Genomic DNA, 27531 nt, shown 5'->3' with positions numbered 1-27531 from the left:
AAACACTTACAGTGGGGCAAAAAAGTATTTAGTCAGCCACCGATTGTGCAAGTTCCCCCACCTAAAATGATGACAGAGGTCAGTAATTTGCACCAGAGGTACACTTCAACTGTGAGAGACAGAATGTGAAAAAAAAATCCATGAAATCACATGGTAGGATTTGTAAAGAATTTATTCGTAAATCAGGGTGGAAAATAAGTATTTGGTCAATAACAAAAATACAACTCAATACTTTGTAACATAACCTTTGTTGGCAATAACAGAGGTCAAACGTTTACTATAGGTCTTTACCAGGTTTGCACACACAGTAGCTGGTATTTTGGCCCATTCCTCCACGCAGATCTTCTCGAGAGCAGTGATGTTTTGGGGCTGTCGCCGAGCAACACGGACTTTCAACTCCCGCCACAGATTTTCTATGGGGTTGAGGTCTGGAGACTGGCTGGGCCACTCCAGGACTTTCAAATGCTTCTTACGGAGCCACTCCTGGACATGCACTGGCTTCAGCAGCGGAACACGTCTGGCACTGCGGGATTTGATTCCCTGCCGTTGTAGTGTGTTACTGATGGTGACCTTTGTTACTTTGGTCCCAGCTCTCTGCAGGTCATTCACCAGGTCCCCCCGTGTGGTTCTGGGATCTTTGCTCACCGTTCTCATGATCATTTTGACCCCACGGGATGAGATCTTGCGTGGAGCCCCAGATCGAGGGAGATTATCAGTGGTCTTGTATGTCTTCCATTTTCTGATGATTGCTCCCACAGTTGATTTTTTTCACACCAAGCTGCTTGCCTATTGTAGATTCACTCTTCCCAGTCTGGTGCAGGTCTACAATACTTTTCCTGGTGTCCTTCAAAAGCTCTTTGGTCTTGGCCATGGCGGGGTTTGGAGTCTGACTGTTTGAGGCTGTGGACAGGTGTCTTTTATACAGATGATGAGTTCAAACAGGTGCCATTCATACAGGTAACGAGTGGGGGACAGAAAAGCTTCTTACGGAAGACGTTACAGGTCTGTGAGAGCCAGAGATTTTCCTTGTTTGAGGTGACCAAATACTTATTTTCCACCCTGATTTACGAATAAATTCTTTACAAATCCTACCATGTGGATTCATGGATTTTTTTTTCACATTCTGTCTCTCACAGTTGAAGTGTACCTCTGGTGCAAATTACTGACCTCTGTCATCATTTTAGGTGGGGGAACTTGCACAATCGGTGGCTGACTAAATACTTTTTTGCCCCACTGTATTTCCTTCAATGACATACAAATAAATTTATACATTTCATCTAATGTGTTTTTTTCTGGGTTTTTGGTTAATATTCGGTCTCTCTCCATTAAAATGAAACAACTATAAAATTTGGAGACTGTTCGTTTCTTTGTAAGTGAGCAAACTTACAAATTCAGCAAGGGATCAAATAATTATTTCCCTCACTGTAAGCATGGAGCATAATGTATAGTATAGTGAATTATGTCTTCTTTTTTTTCAAACTTTTGTTAAACTTTTCATGCATTCACGCAGTCGTGTATAGTTAAATGTACATCATTATTAGGATGAGTCATTACAGATCATTACTGAATTATCTCTTCTAATACCAGGTAATTGTTGGCCCTTGTGTGAAGCAGCGTGTGTAAAAGCAGACACACTTGGCAACGCTACATTTCATTTTGATCCAGACAGTGTAACAAAAGGAAATAATGATCGCCACTGTTCTGTTTTCTTCATCTCAACCCAATATGAATATAAGATGAATTAATGAGATACTACAAAGCAAGGTGGGTATATTTTGGCTGTAATTGGCTTCACTGTTACAAGCAGGGGCTTGGATTGATTGACTAAGAAGGCATGACACGAACCACAAATGAGAAACAGATGCTGCAACAAAGATTCTGAAGATTTATTGGAGTCATGTAGATACTCCATAAGGACTTTGTGCACACAGCAATATGTGATTCATTGTCTCAAGATTTGAAAAGCACCTTTGCCACTTACATGTACATATAAAGCTACTTGAGAAATTAAAATACTGCTTTCATTTACCACTTTCATTACCTGCCACCAGATAAAATGTATATATATTGATTCACTGTAAAAAGATTAAAGGTCATTTTTAAGTCACTTTTGCTGCGGAAACAAGAGATGCACTCGACAGAGGGCTGTAATCTGCTCACAGCTTTGTCTTCGAAATCTGATGCGAGTTTGCTTACTGGCACAAGTAGAAACAAATGGAGTGTGCTGATAATGGAGCAATTCAAGGAGTCATCACACTCATCTCCACCCTTGTCATCCTCCTACACTAATCTCGCTAACCATGCTTTATCTCCCACTTTTCCTTATTGTGAATGGAGACCAAACAGGGGAGGTCACGGTGCAAGCATAACAGCAGGATGACAAGCTATATTGTTCTTTGCTTTTTGATATTTGTTAGATAAACACAAGTTTTCACGGTCTTTTGAAGTGAAATGGATGCTAAAGTTACTTCAGAAACACCTGCTGAGCTTATGAAAGCTCCCCTTGGTCCAGCATTCTGGAGAAGTCTTGAAATGTCACGACCTTTAACGAGTTCTGTGTTGTCATGAAGCTGACTGGCATTTGCGTATGTTGGGGTAAAATATTTTTTGGGAGTTAAAACCCAAAGGTATTTAGAGAAGGTTATTGTCTATGATTCACACATTACTTGAAGCCAAAACACAGATTACAGTCTTTATTGTGCAATAATTATTTCAAAGAAATGAAATCAGGACGTTTGACTCAGTAGCTACCTTACTTACTGGAATCTTAACATTTCATCAGTATTTCTAAATTATCCATGGCTTCATAGTGTAGTGGTTTACACATTCACCTTAGAAGACTCCTGGGGATTCTATTAAATCAAATCAAATCAAATCACTTTTATTGTCACATCACATGTGCAGGTACATTGGTACAGCACATGTGAGTGAAATTCTTGTGTGCGAGCTTCACAAGCAACAGAGTTGTGCAAAATACAATAATGTAAACAAGCAAAATACAAGAATGGCTACATCTGAAACTAATAAATATATGTACAATATATAATAGTATATGCATTTCTGGATGTGTATACTAAATATTTTTCTGCGTGTGTGTGTGTGTGTGTGTGTGTGTGTGTGTGTACACATATTTTACAAATTAAATAGAGTAAACAATGAATAGAATATATAAAATAAATAAAATAAAATATACAGAGTGAGACATGTGCAAAACAGTGGCATTACTGTACAGTATGGAGTGCATAATGTTGAAGTTCCAGTAGTGAAGCTGAGGTGTCTATGAAGTGTTCAGCAGTCTGATGGCCTGATGGAAAAAGCTGTCTCTCAGTCTGCTGGTACGGGACCGGATGCTGCAGAACCTCCTTCCTGATGGAAGTAGTCTGAACAGTTTATGGCTGGGGTGACTGGAGTCCTTGATGATCCTCCCCGCTTTCCTCAGGCACCGCTTCCTGTAGATGTCTTGGAGGGAGGGAAGCTCACCTCCAATTATCCGTTCAGAGCACCGCACTACTCGCTGGAGAGCTTTGCAGTTGTAGGCGGTGCTGTTGCCATACCAGGTGGTGATGCATCCAGTGAGGATGCTCTCAATGGCACAGTGATAGAAGGTCCTGAGGATGCGGGGGCTCATGCCGAATCTTTTCAGTCTCCTGAGAAAGAAGAGGCGCTGCTGCGCCTTCTTCACTGTTTTGTTTGTGTGTACTGACCACGTAAGATCCTCAGCCAGGTGTACGCCAAGGAACCGGAAGCTGCTCACTCTCTCCACAGCAGCGCCGCTGATGGTGATGGGGGTGTGTACTTCTCTGCACCTCCGGAAGTCCACTATCAACTCCTTTGTCTTTGCGACGTTGAGGGTGAGATGGTTGTCTTGACACCAGTGGGTCAGGGCGCTGACCTCCTCCCTGTAAGCTGTCTCATCACTGTTGGTGATAAGACCCACCACTGTAGTGTCGTCCGCAAACTTCACAATGATGTTGGAGTTGTTAGTGGCTGTGCAGTCGTAGGTGTAGAGTGAGTACAGGAGAGGGCTCAGTACACACCCCTGTGGAGCACCAGTGTTCAGTGTGACGGGGGATGAGGTGATGCTGCCCAGTCTGACCACCTGGCGTCTGTCAGACAGGAAGCTAAGGATCCAGCTGCAGAGGGAGCTGCTCAGTCCTAGATCCTGCAGTTTCCTGTCCAGCTTCGAGGGAACGATGGTATTGAATGCTGAGCTGTAATCTACAAACAGCATTCTCACATACGTGTCTCTCTTCTCCAGGTGTGACAGGGCAGTGTGTAGTGTCAGGGCTATGGCATCATCAGTGGACCTGTTGTGGCGGTATGTGAACTGTAGAGGGTCCAGTGAGTCGGGTAGTGCAGAGCAGATGAAGTCCCTGACCAGCTTCTCGAAGCATTTGCTTACGATGGGGGTCAGGGCTACAGGTCGCCAGTCGTTCAATGAGGAGATGGTGGAGGATTTGGGTACAGGGACAATGGTGGCCATTTTGAAGCAGGCTGGGACTACAGACAGAGAGAGGGAAAGGTTGAAGATGTGCGTGAACACTCCAGCCAGCTGAGCCGCGCATGACTTGAGGACGCGGCCGGGAATCCCGTCCGGACCAGTAGCTTTGCGTGCGTTCACCTTCCTGAAGCACCTCCGCACATCCTCCTCAGACACAGTGTGCGCACTGACGTCATCCGTGGTGCGATGGGAAGGGTATCCAACGTTGAAAAACAGCACAATTACCCATTGCATGGTATGGTCTCAAACACAAAGAGTGAAATGTTACAATTAACCCCATAGTCTGGGTTAGTTGTAACATATCCTGGGGTGAAATGTAACACAATGAAATAAGGGTACTAACAAAACATTAAGATGTAATCTTTGTTTATTCAACACATGAATGCACTTAGAGCCATTTATGTAGCTGTGTGTGTGTGTGTGTGTGTGTGTGTGTGTGTGTGTGTGTGTGTGTGTGTGTGTGTGTGTGTGTGTGTGTGTGTGTGTGTGTGTGACAGAATGCAGAAATCTAGCTTTTGAACATATCCCAACCCCCCAAAAAAGACAAGTTATGGAATTTTCTGCAACTGAATATTTCATTAATTTTGGTTGGTCTTCCTTGAGTTTGGCCTCATTGGCTCAGTGGGCATTATAACCTACAACTCTTGCACCAATTTTGAACATAACAATGAAGCTGGAAAAATGTAGTTGTTCACCAGCATCGCAATTCCATTACTTTTTATCATGGCTTACCTTGGTGTGGTTTGCAAAGTGCTTCAGAAAGATGAGGAAATCTGTTTCTTGCACCCATCCTGATTTATTTCCACTACCAGTGCTTCCTACTGGTCCATCTCTGACACAGTGGTCTGCATAATGTATGTGTGGGAACACAAACAGTGAAGTAATTGTGTTGCCAATGGCATTAACCGCATATACAAATGAAACCAGTGAACCTCTCTCTGCTGATGTCGTTGCCCCAACTTGTTTAATATAAGTTAAAGTAATAGTGTGGTAAGTTGTAACATCTGCATTATTGTTACAACTAACCCAGACTGTTGCTGTTACAACTGACCCAGACTCCTATAGCCATGAACTAGCTAACATTACAGCCAACGGCTAAAACATTAGCACTAAAGACCTACACAGAATATATCCCCATAACACAATTTAAGTTTGATGAGTTTAACTGAAAAGCAAATAATGCTATTAGAAATTGAAATAAAGTAGAAAAACTTACTTTTTGCCATACAAATTACTTTTTTTCGTGTTAAATTGTCTGTGTTTGACAAAATGTGCTGATTTTTCACATGTGATAGCAGAACTGAATTGGGCATGCACAGGATGAGTCACATCATTTGAAACTTAGCCCTGACTGGAGAAATTGGAAGTGTTACAACTGACCCACGTTACAACTATCCCCGGTCTCCCCTACTCTGCTAGGACTTTACTGTAGTTGTAACTGTCTTCAGTTACTGCTTGTTGTGCTTGCAGTTTTGACTTGAGTAATTGGCCATTGAATAATACAGTATGTCTTTTATTTGCGTTGAGAAACCGTTGACTTGCTTTTGCAGTATTATTTTCTGTTGAGATGAAGTACCGTCTGATCAACTTAGCTGAATCTGAGCCGAGAGTATAGTTATATTTGAAGAATCTCTTAATGTTCACCTACATAGAGCGTTGTTCAGCCGGCTAGATTTTGGAAGGGGTTTTTCTTCACTAAGGCAATAATTCTGTCGCTATGTACTTTAGGTGTCTTCTATGGTTTTTCAGGTTTTTTGGTTCTAAAGCTTATTGCACAGCAAAAAAGTGGACAGGGCCAGCCTTTTCTTCTTGTGTCCACGGTTTGTGCTAAAATGACAAGAATAATAATTCTCATCAGCTCAACCAGAAACCTTTACTGTAACTACTGGGCCCAGTGTCATCAATTAAAGTATTAAAAAAAATTAGACCCACCAAAACGCATCAATTTCTTACACAGTAGCAGGATGTTTTAAATGATGTTCATGGTTGGAAATGAGGAAAATTAGCAGGGAGCGTAACGTATTAGCAAGTCATCAAAGATGATTTGTTAACTTTATAAAATATGACAAACCTCTAAGTTTATTGTGTTTTCTCATGAAGAAAATCAAAGCAATAAAAAAATTGTGAGAATCATCCTGCAAACTAGTGTGAAAGTGAAATAATGGGCTTTTAAAATATGTACATAACTAACAAAGAAATTTTCATTGTGTTATGTAAAATGTTAATGTAATTCCAGTTCAGCAGTGGCTTTATGAAGAAAAATCTCTGAATAAATATATAGAATAACTATAAAGATTTTTGTATATTATTAGTTTTATTCATGTAACAATCCATGTTAATATTCTAAAGCTTAAATTGAACTGAAAATTAAATCACCAGGTTTGACATCACATGTCAAAAAAGAGAAAACTAACTTAATCAAACAACAAACTAAAGGAGGTCTTTACTGTGATTCTAATTATTTTTACTTTTGAATGCTGCTACATATGTTGGTCGTATCAAGTAACAGAAATCAATTTTTTCATATATTACAGGAGATTATCTGCAGTCATACTTCAACACGTGGCTATAAATATTATTATGTTTTATCATTACACTGACTACTGCATTCAGACCAGGCACATTTACAACTTCCTGTGTAGGCAGAATCTGCTAAATTAATGTCAACAGAAGGCAATCTTCTTCCCCTCACCATAATCGATGGGAAATGTCCCACACTTATTACAGTTTTTTGACAAAGATCCTTTGTTCCCTTCAATATGTTTATGTTTGTAATACAATCAAATTCAGCCTCTGTTGATAGCCCAACCAATGCTGTGTTTTGTACAATAAAAATATTTCTAGTCTAATAAAATAAAAAACTTTAAAAACTGTTCACACTGCAGAGTGCAGATGATTTCCCGTTGCCATAGTCACTTTGAGCTTATTTCACAATCATTTTATTGGATCATCAGCTAGCTACTTTATTATTTATCTATATGCCACCAGATTAGCTGGAAATAATATAATAGGGGAACTCTGAAATGCCACATACTAAATCAAAGGAAATATATTTTCCTGAACTTAATCCAAGAGTTGATGTTGCTAATATCACATATTTAACACATGAAGCAATAGCAAGCTGTTGACTGACTTAGTATATCACAGGGCCTAAAGTCCAACACATGATGATGCCATTATAACTGTCAGTTAGCCAATACTGTGGTTTATACACAGTATAATTTGGACTCGTGAAACACTTTGCATCGCACACAAGACACATTGGTGATTCATTTATTATCACTTTCGCCTTAGAACAAGACGATGGTTTGAACCTACTGGTTTTTGTTTTGTTTGCATGCTCTGCATGTGCATGCATGGGTTGTCTCTGCATACTCCTGTGTCCTGTTACATTTCAAATACATGCATGTTAGGTTAGGTGGTGACTATATGCACTGCGCATGGCCGTGGATGCAAGAGTGTGTAGTTAGTGGATTCTCTGTATTAGCACTGCAGTGGACTTGCAGCTTATCCAAGGTCTACTGGGCACTGTCAGCAGAGATAGGCTCCAGAATCTATTATCTTAATATGATCACAGATTACAAATATACCTTATATGGATACTTCGTAATTGGAGAATTGAGGTGTTTTCTACTTTCTTGTAGTTTGCAATATCTCTAAAACTAGAACTATCCTCTTTCCTGTACCTCTTCGCTGGACTATCATATCATGTGATTTTTATTGTCCTGCAATAAAAATCACATGATGCAGCAAGAGTAGTGACAGGGACTAGAAAGAGTAACTGCATTTCTTCCATATAAGCCTCTCTTCATTGTGGATTTAGCTACCTGTTAAATCCACAATTGAATTTAAAATCCTTCTCTTCACATACAGGGTCTTACATAATCAGGGCCTTCACACCAAATCATTACCATATTGGCAAAATAAAGCACTTTGCTTGCAGGATGTTAGCTTACTTGTTGTTACCAGTGTTTCTATAAGTAGAATGGGAGGCATTCAGCTTTCCAACCTGTCTTCTGTGGAACTAGCTCCCAGTTTGGATTCGGGAGACAGACATCCTCGTTACTTTTAAGATTAGGCTTGAAACTTTCCTTTTTGATGAAGCATACAGTTGAGGCTGATCAGGTGGTCCTGAATCCTCCCTTAGTTAATCTTATGATGCTGAAGGCTTCCCATCATGCACTGTTTCTTCTTCACTCACTTCATTTCACTCTCCATTTGTTTATACAACATATTTTATTTTTCATTAGTAACTCTGGCTCTTGTTCCTGTGTGTCTTTTGTCCTGTGTGCATCTGCTCTCTTGTTTTTCACTCTTTCTCAACTGGTGGCTGTCCCTCCATGCTGGATGTTCCTCCTTGTTAAAAATGAGATTTTCTGTCACTGTCGCCAGGTGCTTGGTCTTAGGGGGTAGTCTGAGACTTGGATTTTATACTCTTTGTGTTTATACACCACTTTGCATTTACCTAAAAAAAATGTTATGGTTTTGAAAGTTTTTTGTTTTTGTTTCACACAAAGTCTATGGAAGCATTTTCATGCCAGTAAAAATAAAAATAAAAATCTGTGACTAGACTAAAATAAAAAGCAAGAAAGAAAAGAATTTATCCAACAATAACAGCCCAAAACAAAAGAATTGCTTTTCGTGCCCTTGCTCTCCCTCTCAGTGTCTGGGTCCTAAGTCCTGCAAAACTACTCACTTTTCGGTCATAATGACAGCAATTTCCCAATTTATATTTTTCCATGTTTCAGGAAGCTACATAAACAATCAGCAGAGCACACCGGGTAACACAGAGGCGCGCACATTTTAAATTACATGATTACTTCAAAACAAAATCGCACACATTATTGACCCTCATAATGAGCAAAGAGCTCTACATGGAGCATTGCTCATGTAATAGCAGCTCTCATGCTTACTTCGCTTTGGATGACTAGCATGTTCTTCTTTATGTGTAATTTGCCAGTGATGAGCAAAGCCCTCATGTTGGGATGAGGTTACTCAAGTGGGATGCCATTCATACAAGTTTTCATGTGAGTGCTTTGCTGTGTTGCTCCAAGAGTCAAGTGTCACTATCATTTACATACTTGATCCATAATTTAACAGCTAAAGAAACATGATGGGAGTTGAGAGGGAAAAGAGTGGCAAAAGAAAACTTCCATCAACATACATTTGAATAGGAGTTTATTACAGCTTGCTGTCTGATTTTCAAAAAAAAATTAAAACAACTAATAAAAGACTGCTGCCAATAAAAGACCAATAAAAGTTACCCTGTATGAATACTAATTTAATATTTTGTGTGAGTCCTGACATTACAATAAATATGAGTCTTAGATACTTACTCGGCAGTACCTTGGCTTCAAGTAACACTGTGAGGAATCTTCAACTCATTTTTGACCAGAATATGTCCTTCAATGTGCATATTAAACAAATGTATATGACTTCTTTCTTGCATTTACATAATATCTGGAAAAAATAGAAACATCCTGTCTGAAGTGAAAAACTGGTTCGCGTCTAGTATTTATTACTTCTAGGCTGGAGTATTGTTCTTGATTACCATGAGATTGTTCTAAAAACTCCCCGAAAAAACTTCAGTTGATCCAAAATGCTGAATTTAAAATCCTTCTCCTCCCATACAAAATTTTGAACATTCAGGCCCAGTCTAATCTCAAAGCCCTCATAGTACCATATGACCCCAAATTAGTACTTTGCTCTCAGACTAACCACAAGTTAGCCTGCAGTCTAAGTATTTCAAAGTAGAATGGGATGCAGAGCCTTCAGCTTTCAAGGCCCCTCTTCTGTGGAATCAGCTCCCAGTTTGGATTCAGCTGACAGACACTTTTTAAAGGTTAGGCTTAAAACTCTAGTATGCAGTTAGAGCTGGATCAGGTGGCCCTGAGCCCTTAGTTATGTTGCAATAGTCCTGGGCTGATGGGGGCTTCCCAGTTTCTTCTTCACTCACCTCTTTTATACACCACTATGCATTAAAATCATCCATCCATTCGCTTCCGCTTATCCTTTTCAGGGTGGCGGGGGGTGCTGGAGCCTATCCCAGCTGTCATAGGGCGAAAGGCGGGGTACACCCTGGACAGGTCGCCTGTCTGTCGCAGGGCTAATACATAGGGACAGACAACCATTCACACTCACATTCACACCTAGTGGCAATTTGGATTATCCAATTAACCTATCCCCACAAGCTGCATGTCTTTGGACGGTGGGAGGAAGCCGGAGTACCCGGAGAGAACAAACACGGGGAGAACTTGCAAACTCCACACAGAAAGACCCCGGCCTGATGGTGGAATTGAACTCAGGACCTTCTTGCTGTGAGGCAACAGTGCTAACCACCGTGCCACCGTGCTGCCCGCATTAAAATCAATTATTATTAATCTCTGGCTCTCTTTCACAGTGTGTCTTTTGCCCTGTCTCCCTCTCCTCACCCCCAATAAGTCATGGCAGATGTCTGCTCCTCCCTAAACCCAGTTCTGCCAGAGGTTTCTTCCTATTAAAAAGGAGTTTCTCTTTCCCACTGTCGCCACAGCCTTTACCTTATAATATGTAGTGCCTTGCGGCAACAGTTGTTGTGATTTGACAATATATAAATAAAACTGAATTGAATTGACTTGAAAACAATACCAATGATGCCTTCTTCAAGCATATTAAAGGCTGCCGAAAATGTCATCCTGATACCAAATGAAACAGACACAGAAGCAGAAAATGCTATCAGCCTTTAATCACCAGTGTGAATGTCAAATGTAGATTACACAGATGCAATCACCGTCCTCTGACACTGCAGCACCAGCGTGAAAAGCCCTTTTGTTTTGTCACATCTGCATGTCACCCCGTGCATGTCACCGGGGCGCCCACATCATAGAAATGGCCTCCTGACACGAGTTGGGGAAAATTCTTACCTGCAGGTTCCACTTTGTTTTGTTCCTCTAAATTGAGTACTTTTAATTGATGCTATGCCCACTAAACGGCAGTTATCACAATTCAGTAAGTTTGAATATTTATTATTTTCTTCTTTTTTTTGGGTTGTATGGAAGCCCCAAACGCAATTTCATTGTTCTTGACAATGACAATAAATAAATAAATACTAAATACTAAATACTTGAAGTTCCTGCGACTGCAAAAGCATCGCTCTGTTTTAGGAACATCAACGTCAGTACCGACCATTATAAACTTTCGCATTCACATAAAAGGAAGACATACGTGGAAGCTCTGAGTGAACCCTTAAAATGAGGTGGTGGTGGAAAAAAATGAAGACAATTACAGTGTGTGTATATTTTGTAATGTATGTGTGGCTGCGAGTTGTTTTTAGCTGGAAAAATAGTTAGCCTTTTAATGCTGTGCTGTGGGTCATGTTACAGACTTGTCCATAGACAAGAAAACAATAAATAAATAAAAAGGTGTATATTGCACACATGGGCTGTAAACAGTGTTATTTTTACACAAAAAATAACCCCCCCCAAAATACACTAGTTCTTTTTCTGTGACTAAATGTGTGTAATTGTCACAAAATATTTACAGATTAAACGTTATTTAAATGTATGAAGCAGAATTGGCCAAGACTTAAATTCCTCTACATATTCCTCTATAGTGTATAATACTCCGTGGATATTTCCATTATTACAGCCATAACTCCATAAAATGTTTTCATGTCTGTACAATGTACATCAATGAGCTACAACAGAGGTTTTCATCACATCCTACACTGATGCTGTATTCATTTCCCTAAATAATGCATGACTTTTATAGTTTCTTTAACTTGGACATATGAGGCACAGTTTATGACACATGACAAGTGGTGGAAATGAAAATATGAAAGCACCCATTGTACACTTTGGATGTGTTTTGAAATCTCCCCATTTCATCACACTGAGCAAGTAGCTCTGAAGCTAACTGATGGTGACAGTGCACGCTACATACGCCAGCTGGGAGATTCAGCATTGTCTCTGCACAATAACTTCAACACAGCCATTTACCTCAAGGCATTGTCTGCAGATCAATGTTAATCCTTGATCTTAATCTGTGTCACATCTCTGACTCATTGTGTTGACATTCATTTGACTTGTTTATTGGTTTGCTTCGGGTCTCTGTATGGCCTCAGTGGACTTTTGCTATAAAACTGGACCACAAATATAATTTTATTGATGCAAAAAAAGGCAAATTCATCTGTACAATACTGACAACACCCTCGTGTTCTTAAACACATGGTGTTTGGCCAGTGTATTTATGAAAAAAAAAATACACATAAGCCATTGAAAGTATAGAAATAATATCTATTTCGTGGCTTAATAATGCCACCTGCTGTCCTTATCATGTTTGATCATGTTTGAATGACATGAAATTTTGTCATCGCCTGAGAAAGTTGAGCCACCAGCAAGGAATGAAATATTTTGGTAGCTAGGAAGGCTCCTATTTTTGAATCTCAGTTCAATGTATATAACTTCACGATGTTACTTTAATTTACACGATATTTTAGTCAATATCAAAATGGTTATTGCACTTTGGCAGTTCTAACCATTTTATGCACCCCTCCTGCTGTCCAGCTGACCTATACTGGGTAAAGCCATGTTCTATTCAGCTGGTCATGGCAGATGGCTGACCCTTCTTGAATTAATTGAAGTGACAGAAATGGATGTCTCACTACAAAACTTTCCTCTTTCCTCTGTTTAGGGCATAAACCTTTTTTTCTCCTGCCATAATTAAAAAGTACATAGTTATGAGATTATGAAAGCTACATATATTCAGATCATTTATTTGAGCAAGGGTGTCAAAGTTATTGCTTTGGTAAATTTGACTTCTTTAAGTCATAAAAGACATATTTGGTTATCAAAACTGCACTTATGTGTTCCACAGCTTGACACTTGATCACAGCAGACTCAATGATTTTGATTTTACATTTATTTTTAAGACAAAGGGAATACTCACTATCAGAGAAAAATAATTTAACAGAAAATAAAACATTTTGTTGTCTGGCAGTGTTTTAGAGGAGTAGTTTTACAGATATCTCAGAGTTTCATATTTTGGTTTCATTTATCATACTTGAATCATACTTCAATGAATCTTGTTATTAATCTCTGGCTTTCTTCCACAGCATGTCTTTTATCGTATCTTTTTTCTCTCTCCCCGGCTGGTCATGGCAGATGGCTGCCCGTGAGCCTGGTTCTGTCGAAGGTTTCTTCCCGGTAAAAGGGAGTTTTTCTTTCCCACTGTCTCCAAAGTGCTGGCCTATAGCGGGGTCAGATGATTTTGGGGTTTTTCTCTGCATGTATTATTGTAGGGTCTACCCAGTGGCGGTCCTAGCCTGTTTGGCGCCCTGAGTGAACACTCCCTCTGGCGTCCCTCCCCCCCTCCTCCCCCCAACCACATAAAACTGTTGTCAGAACCATACTGAATTTCACCAGAGAAAAATGCGCACACACTAACAACATGAAGAGAGAGAAAGTATGCATAGTATGCAAACAGCTACCAAACAGCCATCATAATTCGTCATACAATGAGAACAGGACAAATCAACAATTGACAATGACTAATTAATATTAAAATCTGTAACATTATGTATTGTACTGTTACTATTTTTACCATTTCTTTTTGGAGCAACTGTAACCCACATTATTTCCTTAGGGATTAATAAAGTATTCTGATTGTGATTCTGATTGTTTCAGGATACATGACCTGCCATTATCCAATGACACATCTGCTTACCTCTATCTTTTGCTCATTTCTCTTCCTCTTTTTTTCCCCTATTTTTTCTAAACTGAACACCTGATGGCTTTCAACTTTTCTTGTCCATCTTCCATTGGTTTTAATTTTGCACTCCAGTATGAACCTAATTGACCTACACCCTAGTTCACAGATTCACTTTGTCTAAGGTGTATTTCTGGAATTTCGCACAACCCAGGAACAAATCATGAATACATAATGGGCTTGGATTTACAACATTATGAATGAAATGTGCTCTATTTGGAAGCAGCCGGCCCCACTGCCCTGTCGACAGGTTGTGTGTGAGACTTTAAATCATCAAACTGTAAATTATAAATTTTAAATCGTTATTGATCCCTTTACCCCTGGTCCTAAAGTGTATATTTATTTTCTTACTCTTCTTATATTTGTTGTTTGTTTATTTGCACTGCTGTAACTGGAGCCTCGTCGTCTCGTCTCTCTATATACTGGACTGTATGTAGCGGAGATGACAATAAAGTTTACTTTGACTTCAGTGCGTGGGACATTGCGTCAACATGTGGTACAGGACTCAACTAATAAATGCTTTGTTGTTCAACATAATGAACATAAAGAACAAATCTACACTTCTGTAGCGAGGAGATCTGTTATATTACGAGGAGCAACTGTTAAACAACTGCACAGAATCTATGTGACTTGTAGTGTTATTTTTAGCGTTTGCTGGTGGAGGAGGATGTTGCTGTCACATGACCGCTCCATCTGAGGACCAGGAAGTAAGAGGGCGGTGCTTCGTAGGGCTGGAGGGCTGAAAAAACAAGGTAACCGCTATTGTATTATATCTCTGTTAAAATGGACACAGAGTGCATTTTGAATAAAAACCCTGACAGTGGTTTATACGAGTATTTCGCGGGTGTACGCACTCTTTTCGCCTGGTTTATGCAACCGGCGTCATTTATGCTAACAGCAGCAGCTAGCTTTGTCCAGCTAACAGACGCTAACCGACAGAGAGGACAGCAGGAAGGGTCACCGATGTCTCTGGGTTCAGGGCTGCAGTATTCACCAGCTGCCTCGAAAGCACGTTTATTTTAGTTTTTGGGGCACTGTGTTGTAGTTTTAATCGACGTCCTTTAAATATGTCAGCGTTAGAAATGCACAAAGACACAAAGCGACTATTTATGTGCATTGACGTAACCTCTTCAATCAGGGATATGAAACTAAATGTACATCTTGACCACCCTTCATTTTGATCTTAATTGGGCTTAAAGTAACACAGCGTTTCAGAAAAAGAACATCATACCAACAGTAAAATGTGGTGATGGTGGTGTGACGGTCTGGGGCTGTTTTGCGGCCTCACAATCTGGAAGACTTACTGTGGTAAATGGACAGTAGAATTCATGGTTCTATCAAAACATCCTGAAGGAGAACGTCCGACCATCTGTTCGTGATCTCAAGCTAAAGTCCACTTGGGTTCTGCAGCAGGATAACAATCCAGAATACACCAGCAAGTCCACCCTTGAATGGCTTAATAAGAACAAACTTGAGACTTTGGTCTAGTCAAACTCCTGACCTGAATCCGATTGTGGCTGAATTACAACAATTCTGCAACAATGAGTGGGGCAAAATTAATCCACAGTGCTGTAAAACTTGCTGCCAGTTATTGCAAACACTTGATTGCAGTTGTTGCTAAGGGTGGCCCAACCAGTTAATAATAAACACCTTCATTTAGAAACTGAATTTTGTTTACTTATATTATCTTTCTCCAATATTTAATTTTATTTGATGATCTGAAGCATTTAAGCGTGACAAGCTTACAAGAAAATGGTAAATCGGGAACGGGGCAAACACTTTTTCACACCACTATATATAAAATAAAGAAATCAGTTTTTCTAGTATCCTGATGACTTTGCACTATTGTACCTACTCCGTCTTCTACATTAAAAGATCTTTATGGAACTGTCTTGGAAAAGGCATTTTTAGTGTCAGTTATACTTTTTACCTCGATAAATACAGGATATATAAATGTGAAATAAATATAAAATAATATAATAATATCAAAATCAAATAATTTTTATATGATACTACTTATCATTTTTTTTGGCACATCAGTTATAGTTAAGGCAGTGAAATGATGTTACCTTATTAAACTGCAGTGTGCATCCTGTTATTTCTTACCATTTGATACACAAAAATTTCCCAAAAGAGTATAAAAACCTCTTTGGGAGAGGCTAAACTTCTTTGGGGCAATCACCAAAATTTTCTGTATGAAGGAAATGATAAACTTTATTTATATAGCATTTTTCTTAAAAAGTAACAATGTGCTTCTAGGAAACATCCGATTAAAAAAAAAAACTTGCTTGGGCCAAGCTGCTGTGTTTTGGACCTGCTGTAGTCACCCAGGCAGTGACAGACTGATACTTGAATAAAATCTATTCAAGTAGTCCACTCAGGATGAAATTAAGGTGTGGATAACCATTCAAAGTCCCTAAAACAGACAACCAGCTTTAACTTTCCAAGTACCTGAAGTTGAAAGAAGCATTTATTTATGTCATGGTCTCTGTATGACAGCATCCATCATGACAGCCATAAAGCATGCTCTCCAGAGGGACATCTTCACACCCAATGATGAGCGTCTCCTTGGCATTGTTAATGTCTGCAAAGCAGGAAAAAAGAAGAAGAACTGCTTCTTGTGTGCTACAGGTAGTCACCATATAAATGGCTGTAAATAATGTGTAAGGATAAGAAGCCTTTTGAAGTAATTTTTTAAGTAATTGGTTTTTTTTGCTCTTCCAGTTACCACAGAGAGGCCTGTCCAGGTTAAAGTAGTAAAAGTGAAAAAATCGGACAAGGGGGACTTCTACAAGCGACAGCAGACCTGGGAGCTCAGAGACTTGACAGAAGTAGATGCCAAAGATGCAAGCAAGGTGAGAAATAATACATTTCTCTGACCTTTTTTTTGTGTTTTCACTTAGAAAACATGTTTTCAAAGCTGATATTGTTTTTTACTTTTATGGTTTAGGAAAATCCTGAGTTTGATCTTCATTTTGAGAAAGTTTACCGGTGGGTGGCCAGCAGTACAGCTGAAAAAAACTCCTTCATTTCCTGCATCTGGAAGCTGAACCAGCGTTATCTGAGGAAGAAGGTGGAGTTTGTGAATGTCAGTTCTCAGCTGCTTGAAGGTGCGTAAATAAATACTCCACCATTAGCCATCCCTGTGACGGCATGCCTCTTGCTACAATTTGATTGCATTTGCTTAAAGGTGTGTCTGTTTATCTCAAACCACTGCCGTTGACACTAGAGTGCACATATTTGAGGTAATCTAATATGGAAGTGAGAATTCCACCTGGATTTTTCTTTTTAAGTAAAATTTTTAATGGCATGTTTTCAAAAAGATTCTGCCTCTTCTCTGTTTCCTGGTTTGTGGTATGGTTTTCTGTGTTAAAGTCTTTCTTTATTCTCACTTTTTTCTCTTTAACTTTCTCTGGCCAGAACTTCCTAAAGCGGAAGGTTGGTAGGACTTAACTTCCCCCTCCTCGTTCCTCATGTGTTTTCATTACATCAAACCACCATTCTCACCAGAGACTTTCACCTCCTTAAAACTGCTGCTATTTGGCTCGTTGTCCTTAGAAAGTAAATAGAAAGATTCATTTTGTTTGTCTACAGACATTTAGATCATGTTTTTAATCTCCTTGTTTCCCATGTTCGTTCCACATTAAAATGACTGTTTGTATCAAAATCAAATTTACATACTTGTCCTCTGGCCTGTAGCTGTGTATCTGTTTATATTGTTTTGAGTGCCATCGCCTTAGAGCAAGAGCGTGTTTGAATTAAATCTGCATGCTTCCCTTGCACCTGTGTGGGTTCTCTGTACCTCTGATTTCTTCACACAGTCCAAAAGCATGCATGTTTAGTTGATTGGTGATTCTAAATTGGCCATAGGTGTGGAATTGAGTGTGAATAGTTGTATGTCTCTATGTGTTATTCCACCTCTCGCACTATGACAGCTGGAATAGGCTCCAGCTCCACAACAACCCTGAACTAAAAAAATTGGATGGAAGGACTCAGTTTTGGAGGAAATAACCAGTCTTCTCTTGATTATAATTGAACTAGATATCATGTGAACTTTGATGTGCACAGAATATTTTTGAAACAATCAGCAGTATACCTCTTTCTAGAAATCATGAGCCAATTACTCAAAAAAAAACAAGCGTTATAAACAGTTTGATGTTGGGACTATTTGCCTTTTGCTGTCTATACTGACCAAGCACTCTTACTTCTATTTGACATCATAGAGATACAAGAGTAAAAAAAACCCTCTTAATTGAGCATAAATGTACTTAAAAGCAAGCAGGTTGAAGCATGAGCCTTTGGTTTATCGGGTTTTCTAGCATATATATACTGACTGACTTATTTGAAACCTTTCTTAATGAGTAGCCACATCTGAAAATCGTAGGAAAGTATAATAGGTCTCCTTTCATGTGTAGATCCTGTGTCATTTTCTTGAGCCTTGAGCATGAACTTCTTCTCATGACTATGTGTGTACTTCCTTTTGTTGGGTGTAGTTTATCAGGTTGAAAATAGTTCCTACATGAAACTGCTCTTAACCTGGTGGGTACATTTTTTAAGTAATTGGATCATAATACTATGGAAAGATATTGATGCAGAGTTTTAAAATGTACTTATGTTGTTACCTGAGCTCCTCAAGGCATCTCTACAGCTGTTTATCTCCAAAACTGGGCAAGTCGCACTCTAGAGGCCAGAGTGAAAATATTTATATTTGATTTTGCTGTGAATTGTCCCTTTTCATACATATGGATATGTCAGTATATAACCTTAGTAATATATCCCACACTATTTAATGCACACCTGTAGTTTAATTGGAGCTAAAAGAAGTAAAGTACATTGTTAGTTCAGTTGTTTCAGCATACAGATTAATTATTACAGTAATTTCTTTACTTGGAAGCTGATAGACATGCTTCATATTTTCAACCTCCTGCCACTATCTAATATTGTTTTTCATTTGTTGCTCATAGTCATGCTACGCTTTCATCACTCATACAAAATAAGTACAGCTTTACTCTTAAAACCATGAAAGATCTGGGTATCCCTTACTCAGTGTAATTGTGCCTGTAGATGTTCTTTCAATAATGGAAGAAAACTGGATTGAGTCTGAAGATGCCATATCATGTGTTTTGAACTTTGCCACTCTACTTATGCCTTGCACATGTTTTTGTTCTCTTCTCCTGGGCTTAGAGTCTGTGCCAAGTGGTGAGAGCCAGAGTGTTGCAGGGGGAGATGAGGATGCTCTGGATGAATACCAGGAACTCAGCACCCGTGAAGAGCAAGACATTGAGAGCATGATGGTGACATGCGAGTACGCCATCTCCAATGCAGAGGCTTTTGCTGAGAAGCTCTTCAAGGAGCTTCAGGTTTTAGATGGGGTGAGTAAAGCCAGTTCATTGTCCATTTTTAAGAGTGACATCTGTTTAATGACCTAAAACCACTCTCATTAATAATGAAAGAAAATGATAGTAATTATATCTCTTTATCTGTTCTTACAATAAGGCCAACATTCAGTCCATCATGGCATCAGAGAAGCAGGTCAATATCCTAATGCAGCTGCTGGATGAGGCACTGGGAGAGGTGGACACCATCGAGGGCAAGCTGAGCAGCTATGAAGAGATGCTCCAGAGTGTGAAGGAGCAAATGGACCAGATCTCACAGAGCAATCGTCTCATCCAGATCAGCAACACCAACAATGGCAAACTACTGGACGAGATCCAGTTCTTAGTGGTAAGAAGCACATTAAAATGTTTTCCAAAATAAGCAGCAAACTTTAAGCCTCAGTGGATCTGAGGGTATTGGAAATTTAAAACTTTTTGGGGAATGGCCATGTTGTTTTTCAGAGGAAGAAGAAGTAGTGAAGTAACGTACAAAAAGTCTTTTGGGGCGCCTTTTTAGTTCAGTTAATCACACGACAAGTAAAATTAAGGTGAAGCCACCCATGTCCACTTCATAGTCAAAGCAGACACACTCCTGATTTTTAGGACTTGATAAAGTTCAAAAGGTTGCGTTTATGAAATTCACTTTTAGAACCAGTCTAAAAAGGCCACTTGAGGATCAGTTGAGCAATTCTACTTTCAACCAAATTTAGATTTTGCTAGACAACGACACTTTGATTTGTGACTTTCATTTTGTTTTCCTTGTGTAGAACTACATGGACTTATCAAAGGGACACATCAGGGCCTTACAGGAGGGAGATCTGACATCCCCTAAAGGTATAGAGGCCTGTATCAATGCCTCTGAGGCTCTCCTGCAGTGTATGAATGTGGCTCTCAGACCAGGTAAGTTTAAAAATGATGTTTTCTTGATTACTTGCTGACTGGGTTGATGAGCCGGTGCTCTTTAAAAAAAACAAGTAATGAGATTAAAGTCTTGTTGTTTTCTTTCTGCAGGCCATGAAAAACTCATGGCTGTGAACCAGCAACAGCTCCTGTTTGCTGAACTGAGAGACACCTTTGCTCGCCGCCTCACGAATCATCTCAACAATGTGTTTGTTCATCAGGTAACAGGCATAGCTTGGTCAGGAATATATTTTCATTGTCTTATTCTAAACATTTAAAGAAGGAAAATCTCATCAGAATAAATGTCTCTTGAATCCCCCAGCACTACTGAACTGTGAAATTGAACAAGGTGTACTGATAACGTTGAAATTTGTTGGTTTCGTAAATGTTTGGCTGAACAAAGTAGTGTAAGCAGATTTAATAATGAAATGTTTTGGTATCCTCGTCCCTGGTCTGCTGTGAAATGGAGGACATCAGTCTATCCTTTGCTTTTCCAAGCTCTTTGTCTCTCTCTTTCTCCTCTACTGAGCTTTCTGTTTAGTTAAGACTTACTTCCTGGGCTTCCTTGTATCGTCTCCCTTCACCTATCCTTGATTCTCTGTGTATCCCACTTTGAATCATCCCACTCTGCTCTTTGTCTCTGTGTCAGTTCAACCACTTCAGTCACTTCAAAATGACCATCCCTCAGTTCTATAGGTCCTCCTGTCTGTCACTTCCAGTGAGTACCCTCACAGCAACCCCCACGTGCCCCATTTTGCTAATGTTTGAATTCTCACATATAACTCAAACATACATGCCATGAGAGCTCAAGCTTTTCACCATAGCACATTATGTATTGCATGGGATATATTTCTAACTACTGAACATCTCACATTTGATCTCAAAGCTGAAGAGGCTCTGTCCATCCTCCTCCTCCTCTGGCAAATGCCTCGGCTCAGGGCTCATTATGTTTGTGTGCTAACGTGGCTTCTTTGCTAATAGTCTCATATCATAAGATGCTGTGCCTGTCTGCGTGCATGTCTTGAAGAGACTGAACAAGCTTAGGGGAAAGTGGGAAGAACATCAGTTCGGTATCAAAAGAGATGCAGTTCAGGAAGTTGGCTGAGAATGTGGTGGCTCTGGAGTGTAAGAACGTCTTAGATTATTTACTTTAACATCATTTGGATATCCAGTACACTAAGGTAATGCTTCAGATGATTGTAAGAGGAAGCAGGCCAAGTCTTCCTTTTGCATAACATGTGTTTGCGTGCATATATGGAAAAATGCATATTATAACTTTTCTCCTGTAATGTATACTTCTGGTGAATATACTGCTAATGATTATCTGTTCTCACTGTGATCTTCAGGGCCATGACCAGAGCTCAACCCTGTCACAGCACACAGCTGAGCTGACCCTGCCCAAACACAGCCCTCTCCACAGGGACTTACTGCGCTACGCCAAGCTCATGGAGTGGCTGAAGAACACACACAGGGAGAAGTACGAAGGCCTGTCGAGGGTCAGTGGAGTGTTACTTTGCAAAAATACTTGAGAAACAGTTTGACATTTTGGGAAGTGTGCTTTTTGTGGGGTTTGGATAGTACAGCGGACATTTGTGAGCATTATTAATACAGTTAAAGAAGCAGAGAGTGGTTAAAAAAGACTAAGAAATAAACTAGAAGCAAAGAAAAGAGGAGAGAGCACATGATTCTTAGTATAATATAATGCTTTCCTAGAATGTATGTTTTCCAAAATGTTAATACACATTTTAGCTGTAACAAGTCGTAAATCTTAACAAATATTCTCTCATTTTTTTACAGACATATGTTGAATATATGAGCAAACTGTATGAGCGAGAAATCAAAGAGTTCTTTGAAGTTGCCAAAATAAAAATGGCGGGTACATCCAAAGACCCGAAGGGCAAGTTCGGTAAGCGCTATGATTCCCACGTTAAACTTAACATGAACTATGCTTGTCTTCCATCATGTAGTTCACTCAAAAGGAATGAATTTTGTTGCATTTCTTGACTGTTTTATCCTCTTCTTACATTATGTTCTCACACCTTTACAAACATTTCTGCACCATGTCTGGTACCAAAAGCATTACCAAAATCTTTTTAGAACAGGTCTCACAGCTCTGCATCCTTGGCAGCCTTCTTGATAATCCCTCTAGACACTTATTTGGACAGTTATTTTGAAGCTTTATCTAATGATCACGGCAGCATTAAAAACTGCATCTGTAGAATCACCAGTTGAATATGATTTTAAAAAACAAAACACTTGAAGATTTATGTGCTTTAGCTTTTAAAATAAGATTATAAATAGCTTTTTTCCCCCTGAAATTATTCTTATACCACCATCTTTGCTGTTGCAGGCTTCTCCATCTTATAATCTTATGCCTGCATCCAAAGTTTGTCTTTCAGTAATGTCTCCTTTTCCCTTTGCACAGGGACTTTACATGCTTTGTTTCTCAATATGTATAATCTGCACAGAACCCCTGGATGAGCTTAGGTTTTGGCAGATTTATAGGACTCTGCTTTCTGCACTCTGTATTAGCTTTTCCTTCTGAAAACAAAAACAAAGACTTTGTTTTCCAAAGGTTTTTTCGAGCTACTACCTAAGTCACTGTGGTGCACGTCAGCATATGTGTACATCTAACATCTAGCCTTACCCCTCCCATGCTGCATGTATTAAGCCTAACCTGTGTCTGTCTTTGATGCCCGCCTTTCTAACTGGCTGCAGCTACGCTTCCGCGGAAAGAGAGTGCACTCAAACAGGAAACAGAAAGTAAGTACGACATTTGAAATGGAGCTGTTCCACTGTCAATTTTCAACTGTGCTTCTGATCACTACATGGCTGTACTAAAATGAATCCTCTGATCAAACCCCTTTGCTGTTCCAATACAAGCCATTACCTCACCCTGTACCTGGTTGGTTGGGCTAAATCATCACAGTACATTACCACACATTCTGTAACAAATGCCAAAAATCTAACCATTTAATTTGATGTTAAGTTGGATTCCTTCACTGTAGAATTTTTGGAAAACTGACTTGTATTAGCCTTCCCACAAAACATAGCCATTAACTCATACCATATTTGTTGTGCTACATTAGGCCTACATGGCAGCTCTGGGAAGCTGACAGGCTCTACTTCAAGCCTGAATAAGCTCACAGTGCAGGGCTCCAACAGCCGGCGTTCCCAGTCTTCATCACTACTGGACATGGGCAACATGTCCGCTTCTGACCTCGATGTGGCCGACAGGACCAAGTTCGACAAGGTAACACTACCAGAAATTTAAGTGGAGTGGAAATAAAGCAACATGTGTGTACATCCTGAGAAATTACATTTATTTATTTATTTTTGTCTCTGCAGATATTTGAGCAGGTCCTCAGTGAGCTGGAGCCTTTGTGTCTTGCAGAACAAGACTTCATCAGCAAGTTTTTCAAGCTGCAGCAGCATTTGACAGTTGCACCCCCTCTCGCACAGGTATTTTTTTGATCACATACTGGAAATGGCTGTAACAGAAAGATCAAATGTCATCTAAATGAATTATAATACTTCACAACAATAGCAGTGCTTGTACTTGTGTGGTAGCATCTGAAACTGGAGCATTTGTTTCTCCTGAAAGCGTAGAATAAAACAGTGATGACAGATGTTAGCGTGTTATCAGATCCAGTGTCATTCATATATGCATCCACAGATGTTTGTTTAGGTTTGTCATGTTTGATCTCTTTTGTCCTGTCAGCCAGAGGCGGAGGATTTCGATGGAAGCTTGCCATCTAAAAAGCCTCCCCAGGCAGAACACAAACACTCCTTGTCATCAGAGTGAGTTCTTGCAGATCATTGCTAATATTTCTGATGTAATTTTTTTTTTTTTTTTTAAATGCAATTGTTCGCTTCTTTTTTCTATTTCCAGGAAAGATATAGTGCGGCTGATGATGAATAAAATCTTCCAGAGCATCGAGACAGAGCTCAACAGCCTCATCGCTTTGGGCGACAAGATTGACAGCTTCCACTCTCTGTACATGCTGGTGAAGATGAGTCACCATGTGTGGACAGCTGAGAACGTTGACCCGGCCTCTTATCTCAGCACAACTTTGGGAAATGTGCTGGTGACTGTCAAGAGAAACTTTGACAAATGCATTGTGAGTAGTGCCTTTTTTGTTGTTGTTGTTGACATCACTAAATTCAAGTCTGGTTAAGGAATATTATGTAGGTTTATTGAAGGCTGCCACACTATGTGTCTGTCTAATTTCTTAACTGCCTATCCAACTCCAGACCCACAAGCAACTCGGGGTCATGTGGAGGGGGGGGGGGGTACACTCTGGACACTCGCCAGTCCATCGAAGAGACAGAAACACGCTCTGACATCCACACTTCCAGCCAATTTAGAATCACCACTTAACAAACACATCTTTGGCTTGTAGGAAGAAGTGAAAGTAGGTGAAGGAAAATCAAAAAGGCTGAGGGATAACATGCAAACTCCACAAAATAGTATAAAAGAGGGACAAAGTTTCTGGGTCTGAAAGGTAAGGGCAACACAGACGTGCCTTAAACCTGGAGTCACTAAAGTGGTAGAAAGCCTTGCAGCTGGGTGACTGTGGGTCAGGAATGGTTGTGCAGCACGGCTACTCATGCCTGGATATTGCATTCAGTGTTGTGACACCAAACACGTGAGTTTACAATGAAGTCATAAAGGCAAAGTGTAGTTTTCTGATGCTGAGGAATTTATTTATAGCGATCTACTCCTCAAAAATCATAACAGTAGTATCATTTTGTGAAAAGGCCAAGCAAAATTTTACTCAGAATTCATTTTCTGTGATAATCCAGGGCCTGTGGGAAATTACTAGTGTTGTTGTTTATTTGTTTGTTTTCAGTCAAAGGAGTCATTGCTGGGCTGAATTTGGGAATAAATTTTAACTTTCTTTCTTTTCTTTTTTTACAGTCTAATCAGATCCGACAAATGGAGGAATTTAAGATATCCAAGAAGAGCAAAGTTGGTATCCTGCCTTTTGTCACTGGGTTTGAGGAATTCGCTGAACTGGCTGAAACCATATTTCGCAATGCAGAGCGTCGAGGAGACCTGGACAAAGCTTACGTTAAGCTTATCAGGGCCGTCTTCATGAACGGTGAGACCACTGATCATTAAGCAAGTTTTTATTTATTGGAAAAGGATCATGTGAAGTTGATGTGGTGTCCTGGAATTTCTGACTTGTTTATTGTCTTCTCAGTGGAGAAGGTTGCCAATGAAAGCCAGAAAACACCACGAGATGTCGTGATGATGGAGAATTTCCACCACATCTTTTCTACGCTGTCACGTCTAAAGATTTCCTGCCTGGATGCAGAGAGACGAGAGGCCAAGCACAAATACACAGACCATCTACAGTCTTACGTAATCAATTCTCTGGGCCAGCCTCTAGAAAAACTGAATGTGAGAAGAGTTAAAGTGACCACAAAATTCAGTCATCTTTATTAGCCCGAGTTGGAGTATTACAAATATAAGCAGAGTTTTATAACAGGCAAACTGTCATCTCGCTTGCAGCATTTCTTTGAAGGAGTTGAAGCACGTGTAGCCCAGGGTGTTCGTGAGGAGGAGGTGAGCTATCAGCTGGCCTTCAACAAGCAAGAGCTGCGAAAAGTAATCAAAGAGTATCCTGGTAAAGAGGTGAAAAAGGGACTCGACAATCTTTATAAGAAGGTGGACAAACACCTGTGTGAAGAAGAAAGTCTGCTGCAGGTGAGAAAAAAACAGTTTAGGGGATTAAAATCATTGCATGCCTCTTCCTGCCTCTGAACTGTTGCACTTCCTGTCTATTCCTCTAGGTGGTGTGGCACTCCATGCAAGACGAGTTCATCCGTCAGTACAAGCACTTTGAAGATCTCATAGGCAGGTGCTACCCTGGCTCTGGGATCACTATGGAGTTTACAATCCAGGACATGCTGGAGTACTTCTCCAGCATTGCTCAGTCTCATTAATCTTGCTGCTATGCACCTTTCCTTAATGATTCATTACTGGCTCACACTGGCTGAAGATACACTAGCAATTTACAAACTACCATCTAATGCTTTTTGAATTAAGAACATTTCCTCTTTGTGTTTTTATTTGAATGAAAGGGAATTTGTACATAAGACAGTGCTAGGGATATTGCTGCATTTTTTTGTGTGTGTGTTTCGTTGAGATTTAACAACAGCTCTCTAAATACTTCTTGTTTGTCATATTTTTATTATTTTTTGATGCCATATGTACATAATAAATTAGCATCTGCACAACCCCTCCTAGTATTTGTCGCACATTTCTGTTTGTTTTACCGTTAAGTCAGGGGAGTGTCCTTGCTCTCGATACTGGATGAGAGCAGGGATAGGACCAGTGGTGGAGCGTAACTTTACTGAAGTACAATTTTAATATACTTTGTTAAAGTATATCTGTGTTATTTTGCTTTTTCTTTACAGTTGAATGCAAACATTGCATTTTGTACTGCGCACATTTACTTTAAAGGTTATACATCTCCAGCTGCATCAATAAAGTGATGTATACATACACTTGGTAGTGACTACTTTTGCTTTAGGTAATTTATTTTTTTTATGCTAAAACTTTTATACTGTTAGGCTACTTGGTTATGATAACTACAGTGTGTTTAGGAAAAACAACCCATCAATGGTAATAGTCACCCTCCTACTGAATACTCTAGTTAACACAGTATTAATTTAAGCAAATTTTTTATTGGTAATTTCAGTATTTATTTCCAATTTTTTGGTCAAATAAACTATTCATATTACAAAGCTATTAAATAAACCTTTGTGAGCCAAAAAAAACCCCATTAGAAATATAGTATAGTAACAAGGTTAAAATTAGATTAACCAAGTTGAACAAGTTAACAGGGCTAAACTGATATTTTACTTTTAATTGAAGATCCTGACATAAATGTGGCAAATAATACTCAGGACCACAGAAATGTTGTTTCTCAGTTTTATCAGAAAAAGATGCAAGCTGTGTGTTTTGTAAACCTCTGTGAAAGTCCAGGATAAATATAACTA

General features: G+C 39.6%; 1 protein-coding gene across 4 annotated transcripts; it reads left to right on the top strand.

Annotated features, from left to right (window-relative positions):
* The first annotated feature begins 14854 nt into the window (after nt 1-14854).
* Nucleotides 14855-27036, top strand: exoc1 (exocyst complex component 1). Of its 4 annotated transcripts, XM_004557150.4 has the most exons (20): nt 14855-14997; nt 16745-16876; nt 16970-17100; nt 17196-17355; nt 17666-17683; nt 19430-19617; nt 19742-19969; nt 20388-20520; nt 20632-20741; nt 21867-22016; nt 22318-22426; nt 23239-23283; nt 23610-23773; nt 23869-23982; nt 24242-24321; nt 24413-24641; nt 25442-25625; nt 25728-25927; nt 26039-26233; nt 26320-27036. In XM_004557150.4, the coding sequence occupies exons 2-20, from the start codon at nt 16753-16755 to the stop codon at nt 26470-26472; spliced, it is 2715 nt and encodes a 904-aa protein (XP_004557207.1). In that variant the 5' UTR covers nt 14855-14997; nt 16745-16752; the 3' UTR covers nt 26473-27036. The 4 variants fall into 4 exon arrangements, with proteins under 4 accessions (XP_004557207.1, XP_004557208.1, XP_004557209.1 ...); XM_004557151.5 differs by lacking the exon at nt 17666-17683; XM_004557152.4 differs by lacking the exon at nt 23239-23283.
* Nucleotides 27037-27531: the final 495 nt, after the last annotated feature.

The sequence above is a fragment of the Maylandia zebra genome, linkage group LG23 (assembly GCF_041146795.1).
Source record: "Maylandia zebra isolate NMK-2024a linkage group LG23, Mzebra_GT3a, whole genome shotgun sequence".
NCBI lineage: Eukaryota > Metazoa > Chordata > Actinopteri > Cichliformes > Cichlidae > Maylandia > Maylandia zebra.
This window is presented reverse-complemented; position numbering and strand designations above follow the sequence as displayed.

What these genes read in the sequence shown, in the direction of transcription:
- exoc1 (XM_004557150.4), top strand. Translation starts at nt 16,753, where the DNA reads ATGACAGCCATAAAGCATGCTCTCCAGAGGGACATCTTCACACCCAAT. An exon ending in GAAACTTTGACAAATGCATT is followed by an intron (nt 24,642 to 25,441) that starts GTGAGTAGTGCC and finishes CTTTTTTTACAG; the next exon opens with TCTAATCAGATCCGACAAAT. An exon ending in AAGAAGAAAGTCTGCTGCAG is followed by an intron (nt 26,234 to 26,319) that starts GTGAGAAAAAAA and finishes CTATTCCTCTAG; the next exon opens with GTGGTGTGGCACTCCATGCA.